General features: G+C 36.9%; 1 protein-coding gene across 2 annotated transcripts in view; it reads right to left on the bottom strand.

Moving 5' to 3' along the window:
* DOK6 (docking protein 6) overlaps window positions 1–26,985 on the bottom strand; it is a 255,270-nt gene that overhangs the window by 156,751 nt on the left and 71,534 nt on the right. For both annotated transcript variants that reach the window (XM_042032484.1, XM_042032493.1), the window contains exon 2: window positions 3,443–3,550. In XM_042032484.1, the coding sequence (XP_041888418.1) occupies window positions 3,443–3,550 (108 nt within the window). The remainder of the gene's footprint in view (window positions 1–3,442; window positions 3,551–26,985) is intronic.

Here is a 26,985-nt window from a genome sequence, read left to right as displayed (position 1 = left end):
GGGTCAGAATCTATTCTGGTTAGTTGCTCTTCAAGCCCTACTTTGCTCTTTCTAATTCTGCTTTAAGAATTAATTGGCCAACTGTGTAATGCTTTTTCTCGTTCATTTGGATACACTCCAGGTTTGGACGTTTGATCTCTCATTTCTAGTAATCTCCATGTTGCTACTTAACCATGCTGACCTTCTGCAATGCTCCTGAAAGTGTCTCCTAATGGGTTACAGGCACTGGTACTGCCTGATCAGTATATCTCCAAAGCATGAAAAATTCACTTTTTATATACCTTTTATCTTCTATTACAGAAATAAGAAATCTTTTTTATTTACGATCTCTTTTAAGTTGGTAAAGCTGTGGTGTCTGTTTTTGGTCTTTTCTGACAGTGTAGGGGTGGCTACCAAGAACATACCCACCCCTGGCATGGATGCAGAGCTATTGCTATTTTATCCTCCCTTTGGAGGGAGCAATGGGAGTCAACACAGCTGTTCTGCACAACCTCTGCAATGAATGTTCAAGAGAAAACAGAACAGCTAAGAGATAAACTTACCTGAGCAAGAGTGCAATGTTCTAAATTTACAGTAATGAGAAGTTTTAATTTGATACCAGAAACTGCAATGAACAGATGAGGTCACGTTTTGGCTAATGAATGTAATATGCACTGTTGCTGTCAGGAGGCACTTGTCTAGGACTAATGCCATTACTGTTATTTATAGTAAGAAAATTACTAGTAAAAAAAACCCAACGCCAAAGCAATGCACAACAGCAATTTACAGAATTACAGAATAGCAAACAAACCCATACATAGTCCGGATACTGAGCAGGGGGAGGGGAATAATTTTTCTAAAGAGGACAGCTTTTTTACTCATTAATGACTATTTATTTAGCATATGTAAACCAGAAAATCTCTATTTTTATTTGTCTAAACTTTGTGTTAGCAGTTCTGGGTTTTTTTCTTTGTTTAGCCCCTTCTATAACTTACACTGCCCAGTACACAAGTTTATTATGTAAGTAGGGGAGATATATAGTCATCCAGGTAAAATACTTCAAAGAGGAATTTCATTTAAGCCTCATTTCAAGCTCAAACACGGAAAAGTGGAGACCTTGATGAGTTACTTATATCAGGGTACTGTTTGCAATCCTGAATATTGATTTGAACACAGATGAATCAAAGATATTAATTTTTGTTATATTTCCACTTGAGATGTAAAATTTTCTTCTATATCTCTGCATAAGAAAGCTAAAAAAAATTGCACAATACAATCTAGCTCTGTGCAACTGCTAGGCCTTCTCCCAAGGTAACATAGATGATCTGAAAGTCTAAAAGACATAAGTTCCTAGAGAAACACAGTGCATTCTGAGTACTCCTCTACACCAACCCCTTCTATTACTTACAAAGAAATTGTACAGGGAAAAGGATCTCGGGGTTGATATATCTAGTCTTATATGAATACTAGTGAATGAGCAGAGCCTTTTGTCCCTCTATGCACATTGTCCTTTCATAAGGAGTCAGGCTTGCAACTTATATTTAATTCTTACTTTAAAAAGCACAAAGTCTCAGTTCTTCAATATTTAATATTTTTTTTCATTGATTCTCAGTGTTCAGAGTTAATCTTCAATTTTTCGTACCATATGCCCTCTTTATATTCTGTGATTGAGAAAGGAAATGGAGAATTTCAAAACAGGGCTACTAGTTTGCGCTGACTAGAGATAAATACGCATTTTGAACAACTTCAAAATATAACAAACCAATAAACAGCTCTAGAAAAGAAAGAAAGAAAATCACGGTATTTTCATCCAATACCAGCAATCAAATAACTAAATTTGATCCTATAACAACGTGCACTGTTCCCTCAATAGTCACACTCGATGACTATTCACAACTCATGCACATCTACTTCACCACTATTTAATTTATCAGAATGGAGGCAATTGAGAATAAACACTATGAAATAATAAAATATCCTTGGAAAAAAAATCAAGCCAGAGAATAAGAGTCTGGGTTTCTATTTTGTGATAATATACCCTCAGAAATGATTTCATGGCTTAACTTGAAAAATGGGTATAATCCAAGTGAACAGATACAATTCCTCTTTCTCTACAGCCAGAAACACATTATCCTTTTAAATAGGAAAGAGTATCCATTTCTTTCTCTTTCCATCCTATCCCCATGGAATGGAATAAGAGGGGAAAATCCAGATGAAAAAGAGTAACACCCCTCCTTTCCATTTGCAAAGGGCGACTCTTCCATCAGTACTGCAACACGCAGCTGCATCTGTATCTATGTTACTTTCTTAGCTTCTCAAACAATTCCTGCATTTCACATTATTTTTTCTACAATGATGACTGTTGACAAGCAACATGCAAAGCCTTTCTGAGTCCTTTTACACATTAGGTATGCTATAGGCGTAACAGGCTCAAAAAAGAATTAAAAAAAAAAACAACACAAAACCTTCCCCAAAGCCTTGCAAAAAAGCTGCAGCCGCATCAGAAGCCCACGTTGGAGCAGGCTCCTGGCCTGTGCACCCACGGAGAGAGGAGCTCGTGCTGGAGATGCTTTGCTGGCAGGACTTGTGTCCCCACAGGGGACCCACAGTAGAGCAGTCTGGCTACTGGAACTTGAAGGCAAATTTGTAGTTCTACGGTAAAAATATCACACCTGCCTTCAAGAGATCTAGGCTTACATTAACACCTTCTCACTGCTTGCTGTGTGGCACTTGGTTCAGTCATCCTTATGTTTCAGCTTGACAGGTTTAATGGAATATCTAACATTGATATGTCATAAAGCTAACAGTGACTTGAGAGAAGATAATAGGACAAGCACAGATCCCTGTCCTGTTTTAGGCTTAGCCAACATCAAGTCTACTGACAGCCTTGGAGGGGCTGGTAATAGTAATTTACGAGACAGAAAGAAGAACTCATGCTCAGATATCTTGTTTCCCATCACAGAAGTGTGAGAGATAGAGAAAGCAGGGAGTATCTCATTCAGTGAATCCCGATTTTTTACTGTTAAAAATCCTTTTTGTTGACAGAGCTTGTAAATCCTGAGTTCTGGGAAAAACGTTACACATTCAAAGAGTGTCACCATTACAACTGAGGTATGTAGCATTTTCAGAATTTGTTTAATACTTAGGTAACAACTACTGATTAAACATTTGAATAGGCAGCCAATTTTACACACTTCCAAATTACGAGTGTTTAAATAAAAAAAAATATTCTGTTGCTTCACACACACTAAGGGCTTTGTGTTCATCTGGAAAAAACTAGTGTGATATTTCACCTGCATCACTGAGACTTACGGATGTTTTACTGTGCTCTTATTGCCAGGATTAGGTTTTCAACACGACTTTCACTGTATTGTTTGCAAACCAGACATATCAAGAACACACTCTTCCCAAGGAAGAGTGATAAACAGGCAATGCTTCAGTTCACGAGAAAGGCATGACTTACCTTGTGAAAGTTCCTGAAATATGCTGCCTTCTCATCTGGAAATTTTTCTAGCCTCCTGGGTCCTTTACTGGAAGCCTTCTTGAAAACCAACCAACAACGCCTAAAAATCTGTGAACAAAATCAGTGGATTCTATTAGTTTTTCTATAAAGGTGGACAGTATCACAAATGCATTCAGTTACAGAATTGACTTAGGAAGAAATTTTAAAATGACAGTGTTCTACTTTAAGAGTCTGGAAAATCCTGAGAGCATCAATTATTTCTACATAAGTATACCAATTTGTCAGTTTATGCATTTTGATTGCCAATCCTTTGTAAACTTCTTTGCTTCAATTTCTGTCATCACTGCTAAAACTGACAATTCCTGAGATGCAAGTAAATCCATGAACTTTGAATAAGAAAAGCATTGTAAGACTGTCATTAGCGAAAGTTCTCCAAAAATCACGCATTTCTAGCTTTCACGTTTGTCTATCCTCTTTTTCTATGAGAGGATTGACACCATTGAGAAACATCCATTGCAGCTTTTAACACAAAACAGTCATCACCTTTAGCATCATTGTGCACACAGAAAAAAACCCACAAGGTTGAAATAAGAATGAATGTGGCCATTTCTGGTTAACAACATCTAGTTCTCTCAGTTCAATGACAAACTTTCTAAGGAAAAACTATGCAGACTAGTAAATTTTGGGAACATGTAGTGAAAAGCAAAATCCTCCTGAAAATTTTAATGAGAAACATGCTGGATTTTGCTTAGAAAGCATTGTTAAACAACAAGGCAACAAGGGTACTTTATTAGACTACCTACCAAGAATTCGGATCACATTGCCATAACCAGAATTTTAAAATAAGAATTAAATTATCAAATAATCATACACTTGCAGTTCAAAGAGAAGATGATTAATGATAATCCTCTAGACTATATTATGCAAATAAGAGATTAGATATCAATCTAGTTTTATAATCTATGGCAGCAGTTCACTTCATGCTTCTCTCCAGTGCTTGGACAGCTCTATAAACAATACCATATGAAATTTTATATTATTAATTCAAGGATGCATTGAAAAAAGTCCCAAACACAATACTAGTTAAAGATTCCACTGGCCATACATGAAGAGCCTTAATTCAGTACAAATTCTCCAAAATTTAATGACACAGCACAAGAAATACAGTAGTATTAAATTTGGATCAACCATATCTCCCATTACAAAAAAAAGCCAGATAATTAAAAAATACTAAGGAAATATAAGCAGGCAGAATTTTCCCCTCAGTCTGTTGTCTAAACTGAGTACAAGGAGAAAATGTAGTGTCATTAAAATAATTAATCTTAATTAACCACATTATGACATAATACTACTGACACTATCCTGTTGCCACTATCTAAGATGAATGTTATCAGTCAAAATTAGTGTCTTCTTTTATAGAACTACCATTGGGCTACAGTATCAATATGTTTAGTTATCAAGAGTTTTAGAAGAAAACATGGAATGTAATTAAATCCTTTGCAAGTATACTCCTTACAAACAACACAACTTTTAGGCTTTTTCTACTAAGGTTGTAAAGTGGCAACTGTACAACTGTACTTTCTATCTCAGAAATTACTTCACCTATCCTGAGGGAAAGCAAAGACAATATCATACTTCCTGAAAAAAAATGACATTACACTTTGGGACATCATAAACCGTCTTTATTAGATAGTACTTTCTTCAAATAACATCTTGGCAGTGCTGGAACTTGACTTTACCAAAACTACAGCACTGCTCCCACAGTTATTTCTTGATTAAACATATTAACTCTACACAATTTTATTGTGTGAAAAGCTCCACACACAAAGATATGGAATATTCACACTATTTTGATCTTACAAAAGACGGTAGCACCAACTGTCCAAAAGGGACACATTTATTCATTTAATAAAAGTGTCAGTTTTGATAATACTCCTGGCTCTTCTGGGATCTTGGGTGGTTTTCTTAGTCTATGTGTAGTTTCAGTTCATTCCTCCTCCTCTGAGGAAAGCCTTTTCCTAGGAAGTCCTTTATCAAGGTAAAAACCAGTAGCCTAATTTTAAATGTTTTCTTGATTTCCTTATTTTCATTATGTGCCTTTAATGTCTTGCAGTCCTCAAAAAATTCTCTTTAGAAAAGCCAGACCAACCCATGTCATCATCTGTGGTGGGGTTTTAGCATAGCCATGGAATCTGTATTTTACAGATGACCTTTGACAGCTGGGGATAATGAAACAGGTATTTTGTGTTAATTAACAGAACTTTTTCAAAGGTTGGTGGAGGGGTTTCTGTTTGTTTGGTTGGTTGTTTTTTTTAAAATACATTTTTATATGTGTTTATATGTATATATGGGACAGTCATATTTTGTTGCAATGTGAAGTATCGGTTAGATCCAGTATGTTACAAATATCCCTAAAAGAGGACATCACAGTCAAGGAGTCAGATCTCTCCCTGTGAGGATGAGAACATTTTCTAGATCAAAGGTCATCTACTGCAGACTCCAAAGCCCTTCCTTTAGTGACAAATGAGCAGGTTCTCGTAAATGATGGCTTCAGTCTTTTTTTCACTGGATATCAATTTGGGACAGTGTGAAAGTGAATTTGAGGGTTTGCAGATAAGCTGATGAAATTCTAGAGGAAGGGTTTGACCTCCTTATTACTGGGAACTACCATCAAATACTAGGGCTAGATGCTAGTTATCTTTAAGGATGCTCCTCGTCAGGCCTTTTCACAAATTTCAGAACTGAGATGAATTCAAAGGCTTCAGCATACAGACTGTAGGAATGAACAGCCTTTGCTTTTAAAGAACACTGAATAGCAGCAGGAGGGAAACATAAGTTTGTCCTTTAGACTGTAACTGCTTCAATTTATTGGCATCTGTTTTTTCCAGACCTTTAAGAAGAGGAGAGATCTGAAGAATGAAATGGCCTAAAGAGGACTCCTGATATTCTATCTACATATGCCAAGATATGTCCTTGCATTTGGATTTTTTTTTGCAACCTAATTTTAAAGCTGGTATAAACATATACAGTTCCATTGCATTTCAGCAGCATTTTACCTTATTATGCCAACAGACACTTTGTATCTCAGTGTTTGAAAAAGCATTAGCATATGAATTTACCTATAAATATGAATAAATAGGTGCAGATGTGAGCACACAGCAAACAAACATTTGCCTTTCATAAGGCACCTCATTGTTATACAGAAGCCTACTCAATTATTCACGAACTGTGAGATACTCTTTTATCCCTGGCCTACTTTAGGATGCCATTGGCTGTAATCAAAACTTCTGAAAGACTTCTAAAGTCCTCAGATAATTGGGGAAGCCATTGTGAGAGAAATCAGCATCAGCCCTTTCAGAACTGAGAGAATTAGAACCACTCACAGTGTTGTCTCCATAGTACTTAGTATTTCCTGTGAGACTTTACTGTCTGTTTTCCACATGTGCTTAATTGAAAAAATGCCAAATATTTGATCATTTAATCAGGGTTACATCCTTGGATGAGTACTCACTGTTCAACAAATATGATTTTAAAATTTTGTATCAAGGGCAAACAACACAAAGTCTACCCCATGCCATTGCTTTTTTACTGGAGAAATTCAGAAAGATGGCATTAAGTACATGCTGGGTTTCAGTTTTCTTTTATTACTGTGTCAATTAGAAGGACAAAACTTTATTCATTACAATCTTGATAAGGATTCTATTGAAATTACCTGCAGAGCCTTAGGCATAGCAGAACCTCTTTAAACAACACACTTCCTATCTCAGTTTTACAAGATGGGCAATGCACAAAAAAAATATTCCTCCAGATTCTATTACCCAGGATGTTGTGCAATTTTGTATCAGTAAGCCATGGCAATAACTCAGCCCATTTGTGGTCTGGTGAGAACTGATTAGGTTGCCCCTTGTGATATCATATGGGAATGATTTTGATTACAATGTATAAGCTTGTGGGAGAGAGCAGCCTCTTTCCTAAAGATGGACCCTGAGCAGCCTCATCTTATTAGTGAGAGAAGAGGATTCCAGAACCTGGAACAATATAACCTTATAGCTGACACATTTCTATTAATCTTCAGAGATCCTTTCTTTTATATTTTACTTGAAACACTGCAACAGATCAATTAATTATGAAATCTCCGCATAATCGTCTTTCCATACTTTTTCTTCTGCTTAATATAGCACATTGCTCAGCTCACATTTTCAGCATGATCATATTTTTTAATATTCTTGACTAATATGTGCAAAAATTTGGCCTCTGAATGGGCTATTACTTTTCATGCTTACATCATACAATTCTGTTTTATTGTTGCCATGGCTGTTCACAACAAATCCATTAAAATACATATTGCGGGAAATCCACTGGCTAGGGTTTTTTTTTGTTTGTTTTGGTTTGTGTTTTTGGTTGGTTGGTTGGTTTCGTTTTTTTTCTCAGAAAGAAAAAATTTTCTTTTCTCTAAAATAACCAAGTTACAGTGGAAATCTTATGTACGATTTTCCATTTTCCAGAGATTTCTAAGGCCTTTTCCTAGTCATTTGCAATAAATACTTTTGAGATTCACATTTCTTTTTATTCACACCTGTAGCCAATAAAGCTTTCACAGTCATCACTAATATTTAGAGAAGGGATTTTTATTGACAAATTTCTACCCATTACTCCAGAAATCTGACACTCAAAAAACCCAATACAAAATCAGAAATTAAAAAAAAATCCCCCATCCCTTTTTTTTTCTTTAAATAAAGTTACAACACTATAAGCTTTTTTTCCCAAACCACTTTAGATGCTCTGAATCTCCCTGCACCTCTCCAAAAGACAGTACAAATGGCAGCTTTCTTGAGTATACTGGAAAACCATCTAATTTTCTGCCACTAGCTGTAGAAACATTTGTCTCTTGAGAGAAACAGCAATGAGTCAGCTCCTAATTACTAACAGAAAACACCACTGACCAGGACAGGCACTGAAGCATCACTCATGGGGCTTTTTGCTAGCATAACCCACCAAATTTTCTCCCAGGAAGACAACGACATAATAATATTCAGTTCTGCATTTACATCTCATTATCTGCAGGAAAGGCTAGTTGATTTCTCATCCCTGACTTGCCATGTGCATTGCTCTCCTGTTTGACAAGACATCTGCAGTATATGCATTAAAACCACTTAAATATGAATGTGTTCAAGTTTACCTCACTAGTTATCTACATTAGAAATGGATATTTTTAAGGGATATGTGAGAGAAATGCAGTTTGTTGTGAGATTAAAAAAATGTAGTTACAACTTAAAAATACAGCATTCATAGTGAGAAAAATAAAAATAGTCGTCAAAATAAAGTCATATTTAACCATTGTTTTGACACCCACCATTTTTTGATTCTGTACATAATTTGGCTAAGGGAGAAGAGACAAGGGGTGACACCTTACTGCTACACTTGTCACACATTCAAGTAAAACTTAAGAGAAATTGAAATGCAGTTATTATCTGTAAAAAGGCCCAGGAGGAAAATGGGAATTCATACCTCAGCCTAAAGAGCAAGTTACAGGATCTAAACTATTGCTGAGTCAATTCAACAGAGAATAAAAGCCCAAACCACAAACCAAAACACCTCATCGTTGCAATCCACTTACTTTAGCTACCAACAATTGAACAGCTCTGATTTTGCTGTCTACCTTTTTGACAACAGAAATGAAATACGGTACCCACTGCACTAATTGAGTGCATTTTGGGCAGCAAATTTGGATTCATATGAAGAAGCAAGAGAGGCAGAGCAGTGCTGCACAGCACTGAGCTCCCCAAATCAGCAGAGAAGGTGCAGAGTAGCAGGGAATTGAGGCCAGTTCCTGCTCCTTTACCACACTGCTGGGAACTCACCTATGTCCCAGCAGCAGGGCAGAGATACTCCACAGCCATCTGATATCCACCACCCAAACAGGAGAGGCGAAATGAATCTGTAGACCCGCTCAGAAGCAAGACGTTACCTGCTCCTGTCAGCAGTGGGGCCGAGACTGTCACAAGATACAATAAGTGTTGGTAGTTTTCAGTTTTTGTTTCAATTGAGTCTAACCCTCCACCTGCTCTTGCCTATTTCAACATATTTTCTTAAAATGGTACCAAACTATCTACCACAAAGCAACCACAGTAAGAGCAAAGCTGTTTAAACTGTAAAGTCAAGACTAATGAACTCCCACAAACATATACCAAAAAAATGACTGGTAGTGTCTTTAGCAAGAAATATTGTCTGAAGGTATGCTATGAATACTATCCAGCAGGGAAACATTCCTCATACATGATAACCTTGCATGTACCCTTGAGCTTCAATTCATCATCCAAATTAGGGAGTAAGGTTAAACTTCAAGTTTACAGAGCTTGGAACATGACCTTCTGCTCCAAGATAGTTACATAATTTTAGTGTCATAGTTCAAATCCTAAAATTTCTGATAGCATTTTTTTATTACTAATATTTTGCACATTGCAAATCTTCTGGCATTTAGAGTTAGGAATTGAAGAAATAAAGAAACATCTGCTACAGACTGTTTCATCTAAGATTAGATCAATCCTTGTGGGCTTGATTGCAGTCTGACAATTAGGATGGTTAGAGAGAGATGATTAGGGACAATTCACCCAGTTATAGTATACACACGTCATCTTTTTGCTGCCATAACATGCCATTATAGATTCATATAGATTCTTATAATATACTATAATTTATGGTGTTATAGTCACAGGCTATACATGTAATCCATAAAAGGATTTATTTTATTATTAGGGATTTATGTGAAATCAAAGTACACCATAGCAATTTTCCAACTATTCCTCTACTAGCTAAACTACTCTGTGCATAATGCAAACACTTTAGTTATGGAATCTGAAGGCTTTTTTTTTTTTTAATGTGTTTAAAAGAGAGAGGAGGATACATACTTGAACAGATCTGCACCTTGTATTCCTGTGAAAAGTGTTACACAACTTCATCAATCCTTAAGCACCCATAGTTTAAAACCTCACCACTGTTGCTTTGTATTGAAGCACCATCAGGGCAACTCAAGGGCAGAAGTATAGCCTACACAAATAACGCACTCTGACTCCATAGCAGTCTGCAGGTCAGCAGAATTTATAACTTACATCTGAACTGATCTCATAGTTATTTAAAAACAGTTCCAGTAGCCATTTCTTTTGGCTTTCTGCATCTCTGACTCAGTTTTGGCAAGACTAACTGCATTGATCCCTTTGGAGGAAAACTAATACTGCTCACTTCATGTCTGGCCTCAGAGCTGATGACAAAAAAAGCCCCCTTGAAACCAGAAGAAAAATTTGGTTTCAACAGTTTTAGCACACATTCAGCAGAAAAATCCCAGAGCTTGCAATATTTTTAAAAGAAATTATTATGTTCAAGAAATCTCAAGCATTTCACTGAGCTTAAGCTGAATGTGCAGCACCTACTTAGGAACAATTATGCACCCATGTATGTGGGGATCTCCTCCTACACATACTTCTCTAAATGTAATCAGAAAAAAATACCCTCAGAGAAAGTTATGGTTTTGCAATACTTGAATATCAAATTTGAGTAAGTTCTCAAATTGAACTAGAGTAGCTACCTTAGTTAACTCATACAAGTTGTTTTTCTTTAGTGGAAATAGCAGGTTTTTTTCCCACTTATTAAAAAATGTTTTAATTTAATTAGTTACAAGTAAACATAGTCCACTTGAATTTGAAAAATCATAAAGGATGGTTTGATATACTGCAGTAGAAAGCAATACTTAGAGAAGAAAACTAGGACTCCTTTGTTTTTAATACTAAAAATAAACATAGAAATAATCACTATGTTTCTTCCACAGATGAGCTTATTAAGCTGAAACATGGTATCTTTTATGCCTTTTTGGTAGACAGTCATCACTTCCTGAAAAATTTAAAGGTATTTATTGTACCTACAAGGGAACTTAATGCTGAGAAACAAATAAGTAATTGAGATAGAATTATTTATGTCTCTAGAAAACAAAATTCAGACTGTTACACACAAGCTGAAATAACACACTTACATTGAAAGATGGTGGCTATCAGCTCAGATTCTTAGTACTTCATGTTAGGAAGGAAGAGATTTGTGAAAGTAAGTGTTAAAAAATCAAACCCATGCAACAGAATACCTTAAAATGAAGCAGAGCTTCAGAACAAAATAGTAATTACAGACATCTGTTCTATACTATCAAGGGGCAAAAATGCAAATAATTTTTACAGCTCCAGTTTAGAGGGTTACAAGCTCAAATTTATCTTCAGAATCCAAAATTATTCCTCAGGTTTACATCAGCTAGATTTTCTAACACATTACGGAACCATAGAGCAGTTTGGGTTGGAAGGGGCCTTAAAGATCATCTAGTTCCAACCCACTCCCCACAAACACCCCATGGGGGGCAGGGACCCCTCCGACTAGACCAGCTTCCTCAAACCACCATCCAACCCGGCCTTGAACACTCCAGGGGTGGGGCACCCACAGCTTTTCTGTTTCTATGCCTCACCATCCTCACAGTAAAGAATTTCTTCCTAATATCTAATCTTAACCTACTCTCTTTCAGTTTAAAGCCACTGACCCTTGCCCTGTCATTACATGCCCTTGTAAAAAGTCCTGTTCCATCTCTCTTGAAGGCCCTCTTGCCCTCTTTAGATACTGGAAGGTTCTCTAGAGTCTTCCCAGAGCCTTCTCTCCTTCAGGCGGAATGACCTTAACTCTCTCAGCCTGTCTTCATAGGAGGGTGCTCCAGCCCTCTGATCATCTATCTTTTCTCTACATTATTGCAGAGAAACCCATCTTAACAAAGGCATCAGAGTCCTCAGGATGCTGTTGTTTTGACTGAAAAGTGGAAAATAAATAAAATAAGTGGAAATTTTGCTTTGTATGGGATTTAACAGAGCTGAGCACAGGACTAAGCCAAAAGCATTCTTTGTAAAGAAAATACAATGAGAGCTGACTGTAAGTTCCACTGTATACTTATGTAGGTGTATAATTTCTAACAGCAATTGATCCCCAGAGTAGAATAGGAAAGTCAGAGCCTTTTATTCTTTGACACATTTTGGTATTTCAGCATATATTTAGAAAACATTGCAAATCCAGCCACACTGATGTAAATGGGTGAAAGCCCACTTGTCTTAGGTTACAATGTAAGATGTAACCAGAAGTATGTATTCTACCACCAGCTGTTGAAATCAGGTGGGGTAATATTCTTTATCTCTTCTGTGACACATCCCTGATAACTCCCTCTGGGGGCTATCTCTGCTGATGGGCCATCCAGCCTCACTGCATGGCTCATAAAATTACATCATCCCATTGTGAGATGCTCTGCCCAGGGGGAGGAACCAAGCATTGCTACCTGGATATAATCTGAGGTTTGGGACACAACAGCCAGCCTCACCTACAGGATTCCCAGAGGACAAGAGCTACAAAACCACCACTGGACCTCCAGAGGAGGACCAGACCCTTCTAAAGGATCACTGTTTCAACGGAACCACATCTATCGCTTCAGGAGGATTGCAGCCATCCCTTAATTGGACTGCAACCACCACCCTTCCCGGCAGGGTGTCAGGTTGTACCCTGACTCTGTCAGGTTAAGCCAGTGTTTCTGTATTATTGCCTTTATCTTAATTTTCCTATTAAATTGTAATTCTGACTTGGGATCTCCAACTGGCTTGCTTTCAAACTGGTACACCACTGTAATCTGTAAGCGACTCTGTTAAATGCCTGGTCACTCCCGCTGGCACACAGGCATGCATTAAGTGCATGCATCATGTTTATACAGTGAGACTAAACAACATACAAATGCCAGTGTAGAAGAAAAGCTCTTCCAACATATTTTGATACACTGTACCACAGAACAGGAACAGATTTTAAAAATGGCATTTATCTATGGTATATTCAATAAACCTCTGAAATATCAGGTTGCATGACTCAATTGTGTTGGTTTCCTACAAACCAAATTCATGCTTTTTTTTTTTATGTAGTTAGATATTCTGCTTTGAATCCCCTTTAAGTACGATGACATGGCCACTCGACTTCATGGAGAAATTAATCTTACATAGAAAATAAGGTGTTCTGCAAAACAAAGTCTGCAGCAGGGTTCAAGCAGGACCATACAAATAGCAATGTTCAGAGGATGTCTAATTTCAGTGCTGTTTTTCTGGCATTTGAGCACCTGTATTACGGTAACCTATAGGTTAAATCTCCTCCTGACCAAGAATTATAAGAGATGCTAGCATGCCCCAAAGACCTTCATTACTTCTTACTTTTAAATTAACTGAAGGGGAGGAATATGAATTCACATCTTGTGGTAAGTGGAAATAATTAAAAGCTCAGAATTAGCAAGAATCCTCTGCCACAGGAATTAAATTGATACTAAAATGGAGAAATTCACTGAAATTTTCTGCAACATTTATGCACAGAATTACCTTGAAGTAAAAAAAAACCCCCAAAACCCCAAAAAACCCCAAAACCAACAAAAATCAAACCAAACACCCAAAAAAACCATCACTTGCTATGGGTGTTGTAAGTTTCAGATGAATGCAGACAGAAAGACACGTATGTCAAACGCTGCTTTATTTGTATAAATGATTTGCTTTCTACCACTCTTGTGCTACTTATTTTACTATATTTCCTGAAAATCTCTGGTTAAAGACGTTACCAGTCTGCTGTTACAATGCATCAATATTGTAACGAATAAAAGCATAATCCAAAGTAAGAAAAGCAAGAGAAAACAAATGATTTTATACACAACTAAGAGGATTTGGAAGAAAAAGCTATAGCCCTTAGCTCTTGTAACTACCAACACCAGTTCTGTTCAGCTTTTGTTGCAACAGCAAATTTTTAACAGATAAAGACAGCTTTTACTCAAAGAAAAATAGCATGAAATAGCTTCCCTCAGAACACAAATGCAGCTGGCATGTTACATTCCCAGACAGGATGTCCTGTGGGGAAATTGCTACTATAGGGAATTAGGAGCCATGTTCTTACGGCCCCAGGGAAATAAACCAGAGGAAAAGCAGATGGTTTCCAAACCCAAACTCCCTAAGTCCAAAAGACCATTTTGAATTCCCTGCTCTGTACCTGTGATATGTCTCCAAAACATCTGCCCTGAATAGTTTGAGACATTCACCCAAAATATATTCAGGCAAATCCACAGAAGCCATGCTTTAGTGTGCTTTGGCTCAGACCCAAACTGGTAACACTCAAGGCCTCATATATCAATCACGAATTTCTTCATTAAAGGAATTATGGTCATCCCACAAGGAAAAAACCCTCTCAAAACAACTTTCCCATCCCTCCCCCTACTTCCACTGATTGTAACCAGCATTCCAGAACTTGTAGGAGCTAAGATTGTCATTCTACAACTATTTCCCATGGGCAGAAGAAAATTATTAGCCTACACGACTGATGCTATTTATTTTTATAGTATCATCAGCCGCTTAGAAATAGAAAGCACATTGATTTTCTGTGCTCTGGGGACCACCTGAGGGCATGAGTGGGTGGAAGAAGAGAAAAAAAAAAATTGTCGTATTTCTGGTCAAATAACAGGGTACAAATATCTCGCATGTTGGTTCAAGAGTAGCTAACACAAGTACCTTTTCTCATTTGCTGTATTAAAAGTGCATATAGGACAACAGTAGAAAGTTGTGTTGCTCCCTTCTTACTTCCTGCCACTCCTGAGATGGTCTCAGATACAAGATATGAAGTTGTAATGTGTAGTCCCACGTAAGAGAGAATCAGGGTCGGAATGCTGTTGTGCTCACACATTCTACCAGAAGCAACATCTGGCTTTGCAGCATTAACTTCTATCTTAGTTGTGAGGTCTTAGTAAGAGTTTAAGACTGAAAATGTAGGTAGCTTGTTACAGATACAGCTTTATTATATAGTGACAGCAATGAGCAAACTCCCAAACCACAGGAAGTCAGCTTTCTTGTTAAGCAACCTCTCCATGTAAGAAGCCAGCAGAAAACTATGGTTACAATACAAAATATGCAGATTTTATGGAAAATACCCAGTAGGTTTAATAGAATGATTACCTTTATTAATAACCACTCTGAGTAAGAACATGCTATGAATCATGAACTACAAAAAAATTTGCCAAATTCTGTATTCTGTAAATTCAGATGCTGTGAGAGAGTAGACCAATGTCTTTATTACATTTTTTAGTATTAGAAATAGTTAAATAAGCAAAGTGTTATGACCAACCCTTAGCATCTTCAAGAATTTATGCCTATGGTGACTTTTGACTAGCTCACCACAGTTGCTGTCTTACACATCAAGAGTCCACAGGAAGTGCATCTTCTTGACTGATTTTATTTACAACAAAGCCATGGTGAGAACACCCAAATGATTTTCAATACCTTAGAATTAAGGTTTCTGATTTGGAGATGGGGTAGGGAGGAGAGACAAGGAAGTTTTTAGTGTAAAATTGAATAAAAGAACACTGGAAATCTCAGTCATCCTCACTGAGAAATTCAGTGTTTGAGAGGTGTTTTACATTAGGTATATATTTACATTATCTATATATCAGGTAACACATGCTGACAGCGGCAGGTAAATTCTGCCTCTGCATGTTAATCAACACATATTATGGCCATTCTCCAATAGATGTATATCATAAATAGGTTTCTAAAATCACAGTTATATTTCCAGTATCTCAGGAATTAATTCAAGCAACTCCTTGCATGTGCTCATTAAAACTCTCGCCTTGATACAGACAGGTCTAAGTCCAGCACTGCAGAGCAGCAATTGTTACACATTCCTTTTTGCTTTAAAGCATGCACTTAAATTACCCAGCTTGCATATGAACCAAAATAGAGTTAGGTAAGAGTTGGGCATAGATGAATGAGAGAAAATATGCAAGTCAGTGAACTCTGCCTCCTTCAGCTGCAGAGAGCCATGCAATAGGTGCCTGCTACTCCTGTACTCATCACACAATTTATATCTAAGAACATATTTGAAGTGTGACAGTTTTTCTCCTTGTTCTTTTGGTACTGACTCACTAAGATCAAAATAATTTCCTTTCTGAGGAGTCCCAGGGAGAGAAAATACTGGACATTTCACATTCATAATTCTTTTTCATAGGTGCTCACTGGCTAATACATAGCCACCGTGCTTTGGAGAGACAGTTTTTATGATTTAATTTATGAGCCCTGTCCCAGCACAAAGTCTAATTCTTGCAGCTAACACCTGCATGAAAAGATTTCTGCCTTTCACTCAAAATCACTTGTTTTAGTACATTCCACTACTAGATTTTGTATTTTTAACATGTATTAAAAGGAATCTATCAGCAGAGAGCCATTCAGGTGAAGACACGTTACTTCAGTGCAGCATTCACCAGTGAACTCAGAGCATCAGGTCACAGCAAGACAGCCACTGTGACACTCAGCAGTCAAGGATGCTGTACCATCTTGCTTTTTGATGGCAGAGGCTTTTGTTCTATTTTTCTTTAGAAGGATCCAACTCTATTCTTGTCAGCACACAATAAGTAATTCCTCCTTTGGCTCGTCTACCTTTCAAATTAACAAGTCCCTGGTTCCTACTGTTTTCCCTATGGTCTCCTTAAGTCTGCCCTGCTGGACTTTTAAATATCTTTCAATAATCACTTTAAATTAGTTCAGTCTTGGTTTATGATAGATTTAAGCGCTAAGACTTCATAAATTAATAAAATATTACATAAGTGGAGAAGGCTTATAATGGAAGATCAGCCCTATTTACAGTGATTTTTTTTTTACTTGTTCACAGACTTCTACCTCTCTCTACTGTTACATTTCTGCTGCTATTTCTATTGCTGCATACAACAGAAATTCCTTTTTTTTGTGAACTGTCCCTATTCTTTTATTATTAGCAGCAAAGCAACCAAAGAATACTATTAGCATTAGCAATTGTCTCACAGGAGATGTTCCACCAGATACACGTGTAATGCCATAGAGGAGCCTGTCTGTTTCTTTCTACATACACACCTGAAGATTCCTATTCTTAATCGTTAGCAAACATCATCCTACAATGCTTGCTTTAGTGTAATGTGCTTTAAAATATTTTGTAGATCTTTTTGATGCTCCCATCCTTGTTTCTGAAGGCTGCAGAAACATCATTAAAATGCAGTTTTCAATGGTACAAGCATTGGAAGACAGAAGGTTTACGGGGGTTTCTATTTTTTCAAAACTTGATCTTTGAGGAAAGCAATAGCAGAGTTCACTACGTGGTTTTCATGTCTTATTTGTATTAAACTTTTCCAGACATCTTTTGCAGATGAAGGGCTTGCTCAAAAGGGAGTGAGAGCAATATTCCCATTGATCACAGGCAGAAACTAGAAGAAAAGAGAGCAATGGTGTATTTCACAAAACTGAGCCAAGTTTGGCTTCAAATTACTGTCATTAAGATCGGTGGTCAGAATTACTCTTAACAGGTCTATGTAAATATTTTCCTGGTTTCTTTTCAGAATTTTCTTTTTTGATCATTGCTAACAAAAAATGCACAATCAAAACATAGTGAAAAATTAGGAAAAAAATGTTTTCACAAGATATACCTATACAGATCAATACTAGATCTGGTCTTTGGGACAAATTCCTTCTATAGGCACTGCAGTATTAATACTTTAGAAGCATTAGAATTGTCCTGACAAAGTTTTCACCAAGTAGTCCACTTACATTCAACTTGTCTTTCTGTGATCTTCAGTGTCCAGAAATTGTGAGGACACATATTTTTTATTTTGATCTTTAGTTTTAGACGTCTTCAAATAACTTCCAATTAAAATTGAAGCCATATAATTCTGTCTAGGACTAACTAAATAATTTTGCCTAGGACTAACTAAAATATTTCTAATTGGTTAAGATAATAATTTTTTTGTCCAGCACAAACTTTAGAGTAGACCATGTTCTCAGCTTTGTTTTAAGAGTCTTACTGCTATTTTACAATGGGATTATTTTAAAAGAGAATTTAAAAGTTCTCTCCCTTTAGCACATGCCTATAAATAGAAAATAATAGTTTAATTTATTGAAGTATGTCTTTGATGTTTTTTCAGGAAAAGCAAGGCAAACCATAAAAAAAAAAAACCTCCCTCAGTGGCCATAAGCTAATTCAGTAACATAATACAACACATACTTAATTCCTTTAAGGTCGTGCATGTTGTGTCATTCTCATTGTCACCGAGCTTTTTAACAACACTACACCACTTCACCAGAGATCCAAGACAATTATATAAGTGGGTGTTTGTTCTAAAAATACACCCACGATGAAATGTCTCAGTGTGTGTGTATACCTTTACTCAGAAGCTTTACTGGGGATAATGTATACCCTCAAAATGAAAGTACAGAAGATGTCAAAATTTAACTCATTTAACTCATTTATAAGCACTCCAAGGGGAAAATTAATTAGCACACAGGATTTAAACAAAGTTTATGCTATTAAAAAATATAAGCACTTGCAAGCATTGCTGGCTGAAGTTCTAATTTCTAGAGCAGTACTCTCCGATTTTGCTACAGGTGATTAGAATTTCTTAGAACTGCTATAAGAGATGTGGATGTGTTTTAAGAGAGTGCTTACATTAAGAAATCTATTTTATTGTCCTTTTTATTACTGCTGCAGAGAATTCCTGCAAACTGTGAACAGCAAAAGCTTGATATGATGGCTGAGATTATTTTAAAATCACATACCAGTAGTTAACAGTCCCACTCTGGGGTGTTGGACTAGCTCATCTCCATGATCCTATGAATAAGTGAATTAGTGACTAAATTTAACCTTAAATGCTCAAATTTCCTTTTAGAGTTACAATTTTCTCTGTGAGGAATTTCTGAGAGAAAACAATATGGAGATCTTCTCTTAACATACAGCCTTTTTATTCTCAGTTCTGCCCTCTACTCTCTTTAAAACTGGAACTCAATGAGCTGAAGCAAAACTGGTCCACAGAGCCTACAAGAGGTTCTTCCACTTGTACACCCTGGAAGCAGGATTCTCAAGCAAAGCCAATTGTCCATCAAGGACTACTTTTGAAACTCTAGAAAGCATTAATACAGCGTGCTTTTCCCTTAGTTTTCTCTTTCCACTTCCTTAGTCTTCTCTTCCCACTTCCTCTCCCCCATTTTTATATTGCTACCCTCTTCTTGGCAATAAAACCTTTCATCACATTTTTGAATAAGTAATTTACAGATGGCAGCTCTTTCCCCTTCCGAGCTGAAACTCAACTTTCTCCCTTCCAAATAAAGGATTTCCTAAAAACTTTATGTAATGTTAACTTTAGTGAAAGCAAGGGTCTTTTAACAATGGGTTCATCCCACTATATAGAGGCAAAAAATTATTACAATATCTCAGAATTAAGGTTCAGTAACTTCTAGGGAAAAGTTTAGAGTTGCTTTGTCTAGAGTAAGAATATGCATTTTCTTTTAATCTATCAGGCTTTATGCCTCCAAGTTGCATAAGTGTCTGCCCTCGTCTCTTCAGCCGAAACAGCACAGTTCAAAACACACATGCAGATGTCAGGCTCTGAACAAAAGCTGAATAGAAATTAGACTGCAAACACTGGAATGGTGGTTTCCATTCTTCTGAAATTATGAAGGGACAGAAATAACTCTAGATCTGGGACCATGCTATTATAAAAACGTGTGCTTTTACTTTCCACTACACAATGTAATCTTTGTTCACAAGTTTCTGAAGTTTTGATCATATCATCAAGACATTTGTATAAAGGTGTCTCTGGGAAAGTTCAGAATTTGTACGTTTTACTAGCAGTCTAAGATAACCAGTAGTGTGCACAGTTTAAGTATGACCATTTTGTTAAATTTTAGAGAAGAAATAGTATATGGCCAACATACAGGGTTTTAAATTAAAGTGGGTTTTTTTTCTGTAATGGCAACTGTCTCCTCTTTTCCGCATCAGGTTTCAGGTCCTGCCACTGTTGTAGAAGTGGTTTTGATGCATCCATCATGAAATTACATCACAACCTATGCTAGAGGGACCACAGGCTCAAATCAAGTGCTTTCTGACAATTTCAAAAGCATATTTAACACCTTGCAAACTACAAGAGACATTGTTGAAATTTCATTGATCTTAAAATGTTCTTCTGTTGTATTTTAGACATTTTCATTTCTAACCCAGGAGTCCTAAGTGTCTGAGACTGGTGTAATTCCACAGATGTAAAGTACTGCTCAAATAGAAAAGAATTTACTTCTAAGCATTCCAAAAAAGCTGCTCGTCTGCACGTCACCTGCAATTAATACTGGCTGGAAGAACAGGGCAAAAACTTCTTTGTGATGACACCTAGGATGAATAACTAGATTTTCACTTCTTATCTAAACAACTACAAGTACTGCTGAAGGCAGGCAGAACAAGTTGCTTCAACCTATTGACATGTAGTCAGATTCACCAGAAAGAATAAAAAAGTTTTTAAAAAAATTACATTTTCAACTCCCAATAGCAGATTCTTTGAGGAAAATATGATAGTGGTAAATATATAAATAAAGTTACTATCCTTCTTTTCATGTTACCCTGCTTCTTTTGCTGTGGTATTCACCACACCCCAGGGAAGTAACTATTCACAACTAAATACAAACTGGAAAAAATAATTTGATTTCTGAGAATTAGAAGGAAATGAGAACTAAATTTCTATCTTGTGTCACTGAAGAAGCATTTTTCAGATAGAATGAAGACTCTAGGATAGTCCAAGACTGAAAACAAAGGAATGTTAACAGTGAAAATGGCAGCTGTGATTTGAAAGCTGGCATTTCAGTTGTCTCATTTATGACCAAGAATTTCACCTCTGGCCCTGAATATTTGCACCTATTCAAGCAGCAATGACTAAAACATGGAAGTGAAAGAGAGGTGCAAGTACACTTGTGATCTTGTGAGATGGTCAGCTAAGGACCCTATTTGGAGGCAGTGACATCTGGCTTCACAGCTGAAGGGCAGGATGATTGTCCACAAAAAAATGAGCTGCCCAAGTAGTGACATAATCATCATTATGATTCAGGAAAATTCAGATGAGAGTTATGACCCAGACACATTTTGTATTAGAAGTAGGTTTTGTGGCAATAGAGGACAATGTCTAAAAATCACTCATTTCATACATGAATGATCCTGTTCAAACCCACGGGACAGATATTTCCTGTATTGCAGTAACACAAGCAGAGTGTGAAAGCCTTAGAAATGAACATTTATCTCCCCTTCTGTACTCCCTCCACCCCCCACCAATTTCTTTACTTAATCCTTTCAAACCAAGCAAAACAAATGTCTGACAGAACCTTTTCCCCTGCAGGTACACATAGATACCCAACCAGAAACTTGAACATGACTGCTGGCAGTTCCTTCATCAATTACCTTGTTAATTTCTTGAATTTAGTAAAGAGAATTTGCTTAGACCTTACTAGAGAAATATCATCCTGTTTTGTGAGAACTGAAAATGCAGGTGTCATGGTTTAAACCCATCAGGTAGCTAAACACCACACAGCTGCTCGCTCACTCACTGTCCCCTGCCAGCGGGATGGGGGAGAAAATTGGGGGGGAAAAATAAAATTTGTGGTTTGAGGTAACAACATTTTAATAGGATAGAAATGGAAGAGAAAACAACACAGAAGCAACAATTTGAGAAATCAGTGAGGATACACTAAACAAGTGATGCAGGATGCAATTGCTCACCCACCACCCACCGTCCAACGCCCACACAGTTTCCGAGCAGTGGTCCCCAGCCAGCTGTATCCCTGGTTTATATACCGAGCATGATGCCATAAAATATGGAATATCCCTCTGGTCAGTTGGGGTCAGTTGTCCTGGTTGTACCTCTTACAAACTCTTGTGCACACCCACCCTCCTTGCTGGCGGGGTGGGGTGAGGAACAAAGGCCTTAATGTTGTGTAAACACTGCTTAGCAAGAACCAAAACATCAGTGTGTTATCAACATTGCTCTCATTCTAAATCTAAAATACAGCACTGTACCAGCTACTAGGCAGAAAATTAACTCTATCCCAGATGAAACCAGGACAGTAGGACAACAGAGTATTTATGTAAGCTCTGCTGTAATTTGACATCTCTGTTGAGCGCCCTTATTCCTGGGTTGAAACAGTTTTGTGCCCAACCAGTTTGAATCAGGCACAGAACCTGAAGCTCTCAAAATTTAGACAAGTGCTTTATGGATTAGCTATAGAAAAAAAAAAAAATCTGAATGTCATGACATATTAAAAACACCTCAATTAACTAATAATTAATATTTGGTGTATTTTAATTTTTTCCTTGTATAGAAACAGTATCCTAGAGATTTCTACCTCATTTATATCTTCACATTTGACCTAGCAATGAAGCATAAACTGGTGGTGTCACATCTATTTACATAACAACACACCATTTTACCAGGCATGGTCATGGCTTCTACTCTTACTGAAAGCTGAGAGAAAAGCAAGGCTGAGGAAATGTTTGCCAAGCACTCAAACTCATGGAGCTAGTTTCAGGTATCCTCTTAAAGAGGATCAAAATATCTTCAGCTAGAATACTAACACGAATACATAGAAAGAAACCAACAAGTCCTTGCGTTTTTTGTTGTGGTTTGGGTTGTTTGGGGGTTTTTTTGCTTTTTTAAAATCAATCTTAACACCAAAGTTCTTTAGTTAACTTCCAGTAGATCTCAAACAGTGAATGGATGAATACTTCAAAATAGATGCTTGATTTTAATGCCCATTCACATTTCTTATATCCTTTGTATCAAAACACAAATTATCTAAATAATGGATGAGCTCTTCACATGCCTTACAGCAGCAGTACTCAATATAAAGCCCTTAGAGGATAGAAGAATACAATGTACTCTATGTTTTAGACATGAAGTTGATTTAAAATTTTTTGTCTACTGCTAACATTCATTATTTACTGAACAACACTAATAGTAAATTGATATTCACAGAAGCATAGGTTTCACTATTAGTTAATAAACAAAAAAGCTCTGGAAAAAAGCTACCACATTAATAATGATCATAATTCATGAAGAGAAAACAAACAAAAAAGAATTTAATAGAGTCTTTTTTAGAAAGAAGTCATAACTCTGAGGAAATTTTAAAACTTTTTTTTTCAAGAGTTCCCCATAGAGGATATTTTTCAGAACAGATCTTAAAGCTGACAAAAGAAATAATTTGACTACAAACTGTTATTCCTTCAATACAGCCAAGCCAATTAGTCACTCTGCTCCTATCAGAGCATTTCAAATATACTGTACATTGACAAGCTGCCTACACAATAGCAGCCTTGTGATAGCAAAGTAAAAAGCAAAAGGAGGAAAAATTAATAACACATTGAACACATGCTCTGTCTTCCACAGAGTCTCCCTATCTTTGACAGAACTGCTCTGAATCAAACCTCCAACAAACCTCCAAGCTTTCCTTGTTCTTCACTCTCATCTTTAAAATTCCAGCAAGGAATTTAAAATTCCAGCTCACCCACATACCACAAGAGCCAGCTTCATTTTTTTTTCTCAAATCCTGTAACCCTTTCAGGGATTCACAACAAAAACGTCAAGTCTTGATAGACTTTTACAAGAACCAAATGCTTCTAGTGGCACCCAGCCAGTTCATCTTAAACAGACAGCCATCCCACACCTAGAGGATTTAATAAACTGCTGTGACTAAAGGAAAGCCCTATGTTACAAGATGGGTTTATAATCAAATTAAGATATTTCTGTCAGTGAACAACATGGATCATCTTCCTGTATTATGTATCACACAAACTCCTGCTTAGTTGCTTTGGTTCACAGTGTCTGGTATCTTAAAAGAGAAATATTTATCTGTGTGGAGAAAAACAGAACTGGTATGATGGCTGAAAGTATTTTGAGATGCAGGTAGGTCATAATTTACAACCCATGTTTTATCTGATAGTGACGGAACCTCAACAAAAACCATACGTGAAGCTAAGCTTTATTTTCAACTTATCAGAAACATGTCTGCAAGAGATCTGAGCTGTGTTATGAATCCACTTGTTTACTGCACCCTTCCTATCCCCTTACCTGCTGAGCCCTACCTTCTTCTTACCATCTCAGTCTCCTACTTCTTCCAGTTTCAATGCAGTACTATGAACTTGTTCAATCCCATTACTTTTGTTCTCATTGCACTCAGGCCCATATTTCAGGTATGCATTTAAGGTCCAAAATTTACCAGCTCACGCCCACTCACTTCCAATGCATTTCCTGCCCAGGAAAACAATGAGCAGCTGTCTCCACTCTCTTAATTGAAACACTCAGAGCTCAGAACCTCCCTCCTTTCAGACTGCCCAACTCACCAAAGCACCCTTTATTAATGTACACTGTGCAGTGAAACGTCTAAAAAGTGCAAGTATTTACCTAAGAGATTACTGCAATACTGTCAAAGGACTAGTGTTTCCAACCATTTGTCTGTAAATCCGTAATCTCTAACCTTTTTGTATTCTGTCTCACTTTTACAACACAGTGCCATTTCTGCTTTTTATTTGCATGCTTTCAGAAAATTACCTTCCACAGGAGGGGATCTAGCAAGGTTTGTTGATGTGAGGTAATTTAGGAGAATTAAAGAGAAGAATAATAGCTCATTTTTCAGTTAGATCTCTGTACAGAGGATTGATTGAGATAACCTCACTAATGTGAGACTTCTCTTTTATCGACTATCAATTATTTCAGTAATTTCTATGCCAGCTGAAAGACTCAGGGTTAGGAAAATGTATACAGCTTCCTTAACGTACTTTGAGAACAAACATTGCAAAACCTGCTCAGCCAAATAGCCTTCTTAGAGAAGAGTCTACATTGCAGCTGAGAAGAAAAGGGATGAAATTTTCTTGTGGTACTGGTCCAGACTCCACAGCACCTGCCACTTCCCCCACCACACAATGCATGCAAACCAGTGGATGCATGAGGCTGAAGACCTACCTGCCATGCCCCATACCTACTATTTTGTGATTGCCCACTTTTCTCATGAGACTAAACCAACTCTTTGCCAAGTCCATGTGTCACATAATTTCTCCCTGGAAAAGGAGTAGAATTGCATTTGTCCTACCTTTTATTTTATCTTTGCTGTCTGCTGAACGTATAGAACAAGGCATGCTTGCTTTTACTGTCTCATAGATTTGTTGCTGCTATAGCACTAGATTTAATTTTCCATTTTAAAACATGCAACACTGGGAACTATAAATATAAAAAACAGCAGTAAAACCTTCACAAAATTAGCTTTGGTTTTGCTTCAAAACTATGCAAAGACTCAAATATTTCAGTTGCTACAGATGCAAGTGCAAATGTTCATTCATTTTCTTCTTTTTTATTTCAGTCTAAGACACAGGCCAACAGCTGTGGTCACCCAACAGCCTGAGAAGGAAGTTAGTATTAGGTTGTTAGAGCAAGGTAATAACTTTATGCAAAATGGTTCTCACTGTTCATTTTTCTAAAGAGCAAAATCATTAAAAGTATAGCATAATGCTCTGTAATTATAATCTAAGTAATTTCCCCTGTTAAAAATACATTCTAATTGCTTTAAGTGAAAACACATCATTATAACTTCCCTTGAAAGGGGAACTCATAAATAGATTAGTAAAATCCTATAGTCAGTACATTAAATCATGTTTGTTCTTTCAGCTGAGACTGGAACACGTAAAGTACATCTTCTTATGGAAAGACATAATTAAGGAGAATGGCTGGCTCATGGGATTAGCCAAGGGATTTTGAGTTTTCCACATCTAACTTGGTGGTATGAATCCTCCCCAGCTTGATGTTGACTGAAGCTTATTGCCATCTGCTCCCTGTTCAGTGTCCTACATAAAATGAATTGGTAGTTTTTGCCTAATTCCAAGCTCACAGGTGTCCAGTATTACAGCTACTGACAGTAACTAGCACACCTTTAAGCAATGTCAGCAAAGATGCAGAAGATTTTAAAAATACAACAAAGACACTTACGTAATTTGGTATAAGTGGTCTACCCAAGCCATGCTTCGAGAAGAGATAGGATGGTGGAATTACCTCTACTTTTCACCATGCTTCTGCCAAATCACTGAATATGGATGATTACATGCCTGCATAAAACTTTAAATCTCTGATTTCACCCTAGCTAAAAATCCTAAGGAATTAAAATGGCAATACAACTTTTTAACTCTGAAAGCTTACATTTTCTTACCTTAAAGGGGGATTTTAACAGTTAAAATATAGTTTCTATAATTAGCATGGCTCTACTCAGAATCTGCGAGAACTGTTTTGGCATGTACAAAAATTACTGCAGTTTCTGTAACACCTAAAGCAGCTGTGCAGGCAACCACTACAAGAAGGAAGACAATAACAAGGAGAATTACAAATTAAATTATCCAGATCTCTTGTCATCAACCTTTGGGTGAACAGGCTTGCTTCCTTTGGTCATCTCAGTTACTGCAGATATACCTTTGTTTTGTGAAATAAGCACTAACTCATGCAAAGAGCAAACTAGCAAAGTGTTTTAGTTTCAAAAGACTGGAGTTTTTTGAAGTTACACAAAGGTAGTTTTGAAGTAAACAACTGGAAATCTCTCACTTTCCAAACACAGAGATTTAGAATTAATTCTCAGTGGTGATGAGCTGCTTCTGCATCATTTAAGTTG

This window comes from Corvus kubaryi, unplaced genomic scaffold (genome assembly GCF_017639235.1).
Source record: "Corvus kubaryi isolate FWS band 111438036 unplaced genomic scaffold, C.kubaryi_AGA036_p1.0 132, whole genome shotgun sequence".
Lineage (NCBI taxonomy): Eukaryota > Metazoa > Chordata > Aves > Passeriformes > Corvidae > Corvus > Corvus kubaryi.
The sequence above is the reverse complement of the archived record's forward strand: the minus strand, read 5'-3'. Positions and strand labels throughout refer to the sequence as shown.